This window comes from Tetranychus urticae, chromosome 2, assembly GCF_039701765.1.
Source record: "Tetranychus urticae isolate SD_2017Ah chromosome 2, NJAU_TeUrti_SD_1.0, whole genome shotgun sequence".
NCBI classification, from domain to species: domain Eukaryota; kingdom Metazoa; phylum Arthropoda; class Arachnida; order Trombidiformes; family Tetranychidae; genus Tetranychus; species Tetranychus urticae.
Window position 1 is genome coordinate 22,138,346 of NC_142959.1, and position 9,729 is coordinate 22,148,074.

Here is a 9,729-nt window from a genome sequence, read left to right on the forward strand (position 1 = left end):
TATTCATCAGCTCTTATTAGCTAAGAATTCGTTTGAAGTTTTTTTCCAAATCAGTTCCTATCAAAGTTAATATTTTGATAACTTTTACTTTAAATTTAGCCAATCCAATTGAAAATGAATAAATAAATCATTTACATTTAAACTCGATATTGATGCAAAAAGGCAAGTTAAATGGACCAATGATAAGGTGAAATGTTACTTGAAAAGTCGAACTCTTTTTGAATCGTTTACCTTGTTGAACGTTTTTCAATTTCAATAACTTGAATGTTTCATTGAAATAATTTCTCAATTTGTTTCACTTTTATATTTGCCCAAGTTTTGCCCAACTTTTTTCCTCGAAAAAAGTTTATGCACCTAATTATCATCAATTTACCATGAAATTGTGAACCAAAATTTTACTCAGTTTAATCATAAAGAACAAAACAGTTTACAATTAGCCAAATTGGGTTGAATTGTTGAAAAAAAGGAAACTGAAAATTTTCCAAAAAATAAACTTGAACATAATCTGAATAAGTAGTCTAATAAAGATACTAAGTGAGTTTATCATTAGTGAAAAAAAACTTCTTAATAACATTGTTAATTTTGTCAAAGGATATTCGTGATTCGAATAATGATTATGATAATTCAATTTAAAGTAATAAATTGATTGAAGATGATGATGAAAATGAAGTGGTTGATGTTATTTTCACATTGATGTACTTTCTCGAGAATAAAATGTGCACAGAATGAATTTTCAATCAAATTTGTAGCACTTTAAGATTATGATCATGATCATGATCCTAGCATTTTGCCAACTTTTTGTCTGCCAACAAAATGGTTCAAAGAGTCAAATTTTTAGACTTGAACATCAGTCTAAAGTTGAACCGTGAAAATAGACTCGAAGAGCCACGAGTTGAAGCAGACTATTAACTTGCTGATTAACCTGGAGCTTGCCTGGTTAAGGGTCACGTTTGTGGAAACATTTGCTAGTCCAAAAGTCACCATTCATTGTATAACTTGAAACACAAAAATGAAATAATTTTCACAAATTGAATCCAAAAAAATTACATTTTAATATTTTTCTTTTTTTGGCATTTCGTCGGAAATAAATTGAACGATTTAAAAGGAGAAGAGAACAAAATTTTGTTTAATTTTCTCTTCTTCAAGTGTAGAGACAAAAGGATTTTTTAGACATTTTCAACTTTTCGTTTTCCATGTTTACAGGTAAACTTGTCCTGTTATCCTCTACTGGCATAGAATCGTGCTCGTCCTTGGAATTGTTCATGGTAAAAGAAACCGAGAAAATGGTTAGCGAATTAAATTGTTGTCAATAAATTTTGATTAGTAAAAATTTAAATATTAAAATGAGAGGAAAAAAAGTTTGCCTCCAAGTTTTCTCTCAACTTATTTTTTTCTTTTTCCTTTTTTCAGGATAAAATAAAGATTATCACTGAAATTGAATAAGAAATGATAACAATGGGAATATTTTTTAATGTTTGCTAAATTATGCAAGTTGTTTAATATTGCAGTTTTATCTTTAGTTTTGCTGTTTGCAGGTTAAATGTCTTTGGGTGAAACAAAAGGTAAACTCAATTTTTTGGATGCTTTTCAGTTAACTATCATGAAATGGTCTGAATGCAGAGAACACAGAAAATCTTGCGAATTTCAGTTACCTTTCTAAACATGCAAAGGTGGAAATGATTTTCTTTGGAAATTCTTACTTCTTCGAAGTGCATGCCTTTTACTTTCATAGCAGCAAAATTGAGTCGCAAGTTAAATATCTTTGGATAAAGCAAAGGTAAACTAAATTTTTGGATTCTTGCAGTTTACTATCATCATCATGAAAATGGACTGAGAAAATATTGTGATTTTTCTGAGGCTTTTTCTTCTGCTCAACCATTCCAAACATGAAAAGGTGGAAATGAGTTTCTTTGGACATTCTTACCTCTTCGAAGTGCATACCTTTTACCTAGCATAGCAGCAAAAGGTCGAGCTCGTTTGGCAATCAAATTATCATTTGTACGATTCCAATGATAAATGCCAAAAGAATTTCTGAAATTGACAAAAATAAGAATAAATGTCGAGCTTGCTGATGGAAAATTCAGAATAATCAAGTTTTCTAATCGAAAATTTAACCAAAAAAGTTCCATGTTAATGAATGAACAAAAAGTTGACAGAAAATCTTTTTTCCTCCAAATTTTCTATTCTTGTTGCAATTGAACTTTTCAATTATTTAAACGAAGCAAATTTTGAAATGTTCAATTTAATGATTATAAAATTGTGATAAGTTGATCAAAATGTTTACCTTAAAGTATATGGTGATGAAGGTAAAGGTAAGTTTACCTTTTTTCCTCTCATTCCATTGAAAGCAGACCTTCTCCTGATCCAGTCATTTAGATGTTGATCCAATTGAATAAATTTTCTTTTCCCAGGTAAATCAATGAGATTGTTTCCATTCTCAGGTGAATAAGTAGACTCTCTAATTCCGTATAAATCGTAAAAATTATTTTCTTTAACATTATTTGAATAGATATTGTTTTTCTTATTGAACTTTGGTGAAGTTGATAATGGAATAATTGATCTTTGATTATCCAAAAAGTAGCTTAAACTTGATGTAGCGTAATGTTTACCAATTTCATTTGATTTAATTTCATGTGAATCGAGAATCTAATTTTTAATCAAAAAAGGAAGAAGAAGAGCAAAAATTATTGAATCTGATTTTGCGAAATTTGCATTAATTTCATTTAATCAATTGTCTTATAACCAGCCAAGTGTTGCCGTCTAATAAATTCATTTGATTAACCTCATTATGTGTGTAAATCGTCAACGAAACAGCAACGAAGTTCATCATTTTTTGATATTTTGTTGAAACTTGATTGAATTTTTTAAGAAACTATTTTTGTTCTTTAATTTATTTTCTCTCTTTTTACTTCAATGTTTATTGAAATGATCAACTTGTTATTGTTCAGTCGAGAGGATAACTTTGTGATTGTACAATTAGGTGCAAAAATGTTCAATTTGTTCAACTTTTTCTTTTCTTCTCTCAACTGATAAATGTTATTAGATTAAGTAAAATGTCTATTAGCATTATTCTGCCTTGTGAAATGGAAGCTCAATTCTGTTGGGATTTTTTAACTAGATTTAACTCATGAAATCTTCAATGAACAAGGCAAGAAAACTATTGTTGAGTAAACTTTCTGGTTAACATTATTTCATCAATTTGTTTGATTTTCCTCTCTTCTGGTTGACATTCAAATTTAATCACTGAAACATTTTCGTTTGTTGATAAACTCAAATCTGACTCGGTTTGGGCAAACATTTCGTCAACATTATCAAGTTTCAACTTTTCCGGGGAAAATTGAGTCAATTTTTTCTATAAGATATTGATGAAACAAATCAAAGGTCAATCTATGTTTTTTTTGTATCAAAATCTAACTTTTAAAATTAAATGAACAACAATTTTTTCTCACATTCTCAAGTCATGTCTGAAGTCTGAATTTTTTCAGATTACAGATTTTTTAAATTCGATTATTGGTTTCGGGACAACTGCAAGTGAATAGAGGCTAATGGAGAGTCGACCCTTTACATTTTATGCTACAAAGTTTCTTGTTTCAATAAATCAATCTTTTCGTTTGGATTTGACTTACTTTTGCTCATTGAAAGACGGCTTTTGCTTAAAATTAAGGTTAAGCTTGAGGCAGGATAAGCAAACTTTTAAATCAAATTTGTTTGAATCAAATCAGCAGTTTCTTATAGAGATTGGTAAAATCTGAATCAACATAATCTGTTCCTCATTAAGTTTGTTTGGTTTCTACCTCTCGAACTCACTCACACTCTTTTTTAAATTGTTTAAACATACGAATGGTCGATAGCCTTCGATATGACCAGCTATTACCAAATCTCGCACTGGTTCCACACTATTGTACTTTTTTGATGACATTTTGTAGAAAATTGAAACAAAACAAACTTCGAACGCCGAACTCAAAAGGTTAACTCTAATGCAAAAATTTTTTTCTTTTAAACAGAAATGTCAAAAATAAGTTAACCTTTAGTGTTGATCTTTTCCTTGACTTAAAATCTTGTCTATTTTAAAGCAAAACTTGTCTTTTCATGTGCAAAATTTAGTCCATTCTGACCGAAACGATTGTAATGCAAAATAACCTGATGATTCAAATTAAACTCTGAAACGAAATTTGGCTAAATTTCGAATCTTGAAAAGTCTTTTATTGTAGCGAAAAAGAAAAATTAAATGACAGCAATGATAACCTTTCTTAGTCAATGTATTTGGTTGAATCTTGACACTTGTTTTCACAATAACAATGCAAAATAAACCGATGGTTAATCTGTCGAGTTTACTGACTCCCTGATTTAATCCATGAACCAAGACCTTTCGTTACCCAAATCCTTTATCAACAAGAAAAGCTTCAACTTCTAAGGGAACAACAAATTTCCCTGATTGTTACCATGTTTGTCTGGTAACAAATGAACAAGAGTTAACCTAATCTTCCTACGTACCTCAAAAATATAAAAATTGTCTTTGCAAGACCAATGCTAATCATGTTGGGTGAAAAAAAGACTGACGAGCGAGATGAAATTGTTAGCTTGAAAATGACAATGATTGAGTTTGTAAATGATGGTTACATGAGAATAAATTGAATGATAATTAGATGAGGAATAAAGCAGCAAGATGTATTCATGTACATTCATTGAAAGGTTTACTTTTCATTTGATAATTTGTTGAATGTTACAAGGCAAAAAAGGTAAAGGTGAACAACAATATCCAGATGAAATTATCTAAAATTTGATTCCATATTTAAATGGATATTTGAGAAGGCAAAGCAGATTCACTGATCGGTTGAATGAATTTAAATAAATTTAAACATTTAAACAACAACTTATTCAACATTCAATGCAACATGAAAACTTTTCCACATCCATCTATATCCAAATATACTTGTATTGAATAGAAATTTGGAAATTGATGAAAAGAATCTTTCATTTTCTTTTTTCTTCACTTGCATGATATTAAGTGAAGAATCAAGTTGATGGATTTAAATTTATTCAATAACAGTTTATCCATTTTTTGTTGACTAAATTCACTTTTTTTTCAGGGAACAGAATTTCAACATTTCGATAGTAATGAGTTATTTATCTAGCAAATGCAAGTAATTGATAAGATATTAAACTGAGCGAAAAGGTTGAACAACTGAATCGATAATTGGAAAGCTAATTGAACCAAGTTTTCAGTTTCATCTGTCAAACGAGTTTTCAATGGAAATTTGAAATGAAAGTGGAAAAGAGGGAAAAACTGATTGGCTTACCTGTTGATTGAATGGTGAGTCAATATTATCAGAACCGGAAACTGAGTTCCATGTAACACAGAGGAAAAGAAGTGAGAGAAAAAGAAAAGAACCATTTTTAAGCAACATTTCAATGAAAGTTGCAGGGAAACACTGAATGGAGAATAATGATGAAGATGGCGAGAGAAAAGTAATTGAATCGAATTCTTTGGATGACAATAATTTCAAGTTATCATTAATATCATGACATTCAGTTGAACTTGTTTATTCTCTCTTCTCTCTTCTCTCAGTCTTGATCAAAGTTGTTAACGTTTTGTTTATCAAGTGTACAGTTTCAATGGTAAAGATGAAGAAAAGGATTAAATTTTTCGATTCTTTTTTCTTTTTTCAGTTCGACTTTGTTCACCAATTTTCACTCTTTCAAGTCACAAGTTATCATTATCATGAAAACTGAGAAAAGAAATAAAGAAATAAATTTAAAACTTTTCTCAGGTAGAGTTTGCTCGATTGTTTGTTGTCTGTAAAGACTTTGAAAGTTGCTTCAAGTGTAACTTATCCAGCAACTTATAGACTCTAATCAGGTCTGATGATGACAATGTTAACTTACTTGATCATGATATTGGATATCAGAATAGGTAACAAGTGCTCAGGTAATTGTGTTTTAAGATAATTTCGTTAACAGCGCATGAATTTATCCAACTTGTTTGATATCAAAAATTGATTCAAATATTGGGAAGAGAATCATTTCTATTTTGGAATTTTTATCTTTTTTTCCAATTTTATGTTCATTAACTTTGGAAACACTCAATGTTGTAACAAATTAGTTTCTCACTTGGTGATAAATGATTTCAATTTAGCCATGAATCTCCAAAATATGGAATTTCTTTTTTAGAAAACTGGAAATTTATTTGGAAACCAAATGGAAGACGAATTATTTCAGCTCAATTCTGCTGAAAGTAATTAGATAAGAGACGAAATTAACCAATCAGAGAAAATGTTTTGGTTTTTTGTTTCAACCAACAATTTGTAAATAACAATCTTTTTGTTATTTAATTTTTCGAATCAGTTTGATGAGTAAATTCCTGTGCGTAGGAAGATGTTTAGTTTCAATCGAGTTGGTTAAATTTTCCTGGCGATTCAGGAATCGACTTTGAAAGTTTCATGGTTTCATCAAGTGTTCAATGGAAACATTTCAAGAGTTGGTTTTAAATCAATAATATTAGTAATAAGTTGGGATAACTTGTAGCTCTTGTCTGTTAAATTGGATAACATTCATGCTCCAATCAAGATATTTTCTTGCATTAGACATGAATATTGAACAGTTCTTGAATAGACTCGTTTAATTAGTAAACATCAGGTTTAAAAATTGATTAGTGTGTCAATCTGTGCGATTAGGAAAAGATAGACGGATTGTAATAATAATTTTAATATGTTAAGATATCAAATAACATTACATGATCGATCGTTGAAAGATAGCTCGAGGACGGTAATCCTTGTATTATTATAGACTGAGCTATTAACACAGAAATTGAAATATTTTTCATTTGACTTGGAAATTGAGGTTAGACGGTTAGGGCTTAGAATGGCTAGCATGACCACTGGTTATTAACCAGCAACCGCTCAATTCAACCTAATGGTTAAGCTAACCAGTAATCGTTAGTTACTTTGGAGGTTCAGAGTCATCTATTGATAGATAAATGAACAATGCATTAAAATTGTAAGAAGCGCCTCTAGTGATAGATCGAATCACTTTCATCACAAACAAACCCAACATCAATTTTATTGTCAATTTTGGATTTTCTTGTTTAAATTGAAGCAGAAAATACGCTTTGAGTAAGACGTGATCCAAAAAATAGTGTTAATCAACCATTTTTGATTAAAATTTGACTGGAAATTAGTGTTTTCAAACTTTGCGCCTGAAACATTAAACGGACAGGTAATCAAATGTAACCAGTTACTTCTCCTCCCCTACTTACCAAATGGTTGTAACAGTTTCACCTTTACTTTAAAAGGTTTTCATCTTTTGTCTTTAAGATGGTTAAATTTAGTGAAATTGAAAATAAACAACTGGATCCCAGGGAATTCGAATATCGAATTAACAGTAAAATTCGTAAAATTATTACCAAATGTTTAAAGCCTGATGACAATAAAGATGCAGATGATGGGACCATCAACAGACTGAAAGAAATCATGGATAAAGAGGAAGGTGATAAACAAATGGTTTCATATGATGATCTCAGTGAAATACACAAATGTTTACAGAAGCTGGATCCTTCTTATGACTTGTTTTTTTACCAATTGCTTGAGGAGACAAATGTAATCATTCCAATTAGTAACAAGAAACCTGAACTGCAAGCTAGGCTGATCAAGTTAAAATGTGAAGCTGCTGCGAAAGAGTACAAGAAAATGACCGATGGAGTATGTTTGGTAGCAAGTAATTCAAAGGAAAATAAGAAAAATATATCTAGTGAAGTTAAAGAAATCAAATCGCTTATTACGGCTTTAATTAATGGCGTATTGGTGGTACTTTGTTCATTTTACTTCATTTATAAAGTTGTTGAGTATTCGTTGCCCAAGCAGGATATACCTTTCCAGATAATAGTAGCTTTAGCTGCATCCACTGTGATTGCGATTGCAGAGCTGTATTTTTTCATTCGAGTTATGTAAATATAAAACTTCAATCAACGTCAGTAAATCACTTCCAGGCAATAACATTACTCATCTTTTTTTGTTCGCAAAAAATTAACTTTCAACACGAAACAATCAATTAATAATTATTTCTTCTACTTTTTTCCTTACCCTTAAAATACAGCTTATCATCGTCATAAGCATTTTACATCGTTCAAAATCATTAAGCAAAAATCATCATGATCATCGTCATAATTATCGTCATCAAGGCTGGTCAAACCGCATCGACATCACAAATATACAGTAGACAGCACAAAAACTGTCACTCATTTGAACACGTTATTTAACCACGATTTTAAACGAATAAACTGAGAGAAATAATGAGACAAGGACAGTGGGGATACTGTGATACAACTAGATCGTCATGTGTCTAACTAGCATTATAAACATCTCTTCTAATCAATAAGTAATCAAGATTAGGACAATTCAAGAGCTTCTTTTCAAATAAACATCAAAACAGACATAAACACATCGCTAGAGCCATCTATCAAAAGATATCAACATTAAATTGTCAAGCGAGATCAGACGGTTTGTTGAGACTCGAAGTTGGATTTATTTGAAAAAAGTTGAATATCAAAAAATTTGGTAAAGAGTGGGTCTTAATTTGACGAGACTATATCATTCTTTAAAGCATTGATGGTTGATGTTGATTAATAAAGTATTAATCAATTATACTAGAGAGCATAAAAACTGTCACTCATTTAAACACTTTTTTCTCATAAATATGAAAATTAGATCATTGAGATTTGCTGAGTCGAAACATCATGACTCTTTCTAGCAATCGATTCAACATTTTAAGTCCAATTTTAGTTCAAAAATGATTTTACGATTGAAAACACACTAACACAGTTATTGACTTGTTAGTTTGTAACATTTTTCAACACAGATCAACTTTTAATCTTCTTTCTTGAACTTAAACTTGGATTTTAGCTTGTAAGATTTTTTATTTGAGGCCATTTTAACAGCAATTTTTACATCGAAATTGTGATCTATTTGTCGCCATTTAGTAAAAATCGTATTCTCTTGTGTACTATTTATTATACCTGAAAATTTGTTTTGATTTTAAAGTCTAATTTCAGAGATTCCATTGAAAAAAAACATTAAAAGCTGACAGTTTTTATGCTCTCAACTGTACTGATCACCAACAGTGTTATCAACCAAAAAGTGAATTTGAATTGGATTCATTTCGGTAAATGAATGGATAAAATATGCATTGATTAATAAGGTAAACTTGAAAGGCTTGTAATGTTTTCACTATTTTTTAGATTCCATTAAAAGATTCAGTTTTGTTTTTGAAATTTTCACTAAAAATTGGTTGTTATTATTGGTGAAGGTTTGAGTTTAAGGTGAGTTACAATTAAAGCATAATAATGCCAAGTGTCAAAAATGAAACGAGTTAATATATACCCACAACCGACGCAATAGTGATAATGAATGTTGCTATTAAAATGTAAACTTAAAATTCATCTCTTATCGTTAAATGAGATAGCAATTTGTAGGTAAAGAAACTCATCTTATAGCAACAGATAGAACCATTAATTGTGGTTTATCAAAAATACTTATTTATACACATTACCTTTCACCTGAACCACACAAATGACGGGAGAGAAAACAAAAGAAGGTTAAAGATAAAACCCTTTTTGAGTGATTCCATCAAAACCCAAATGTGTAATAAATCTATTTAACCAATTTACAATTTTCAAGCTTTCATTGAGACAAATTGTGAATCGAGTTGCATTCAAACACTTAACCGCCTCACTAA

The 9,729-nt window shown here is 30.1% G+C and overlaps 2 protein-coding genes across 3 annotated transcripts; one reads left to right on the forward strand and one right to left on the reverse strand.

Moving 5' to 3' along the window:
• Positions 1 to 1,037: 1,037 nt before the first annotated feature.
• LOC107368892 (uncharacterized) lies at positions 1,038 to 5,872 on the reverse strand. Its single transcript, XM_015936777.3, has 4 exons — positions 5,301 to 5,872; positions 2,285 to 2,646; positions 1,925 to 2,031; positions 1,038 to 1,249 (listed from the first exon to the last, which is right to left on the reverse strand). Exons 1-4 carry the CDS (start codon positions 5,406 to 5,408, stop codon positions 1,218 to 1,220), a joined length of 609 nt encoding a protein of 202 aa, XP_015792263.2. The 5' UTR covers positions 5,409 to 5,872; the 3' UTR covers positions 1,038 to 1,217.
• Positions 5,873 to 6,695: 823 nt separating this feature from the next.
• LOC107368920 (vacuolar ATPase assembly protein VMA12) lies at positions 6,696 to 8,648 on the forward strand. Of its 2 annotated transcripts, none has more exons than XM_089267533.1 (2): positions 6,696 to 7,984; positions 8,092 to 8,648. In XM_089267533.1, the coding sequence occupies exon 1, from the start codon at positions 7,314 to 7,316 to the stop codon at positions 7,944 to 7,946; it is 633 nt and encodes a 210-aa protein (XP_089123659.1). In that variant the 5' UTR covers positions 6,696 to 7,313; the 3' UTR covers positions 7,947 to 7,984; positions 8,092 to 8,648. The 2 variants fall into 2 exon arrangements, with proteins under 2 accessions (XP_089123659.1, XP_089123660.1); XM_089267534.1 differs by having other exon boundaries at positions 6,696 to 7,965; positions 8,092 to 8,296.
• The last annotated feature ends 1,081 nt before the right edge of the window (positions 8,649 to 9,729 follow it).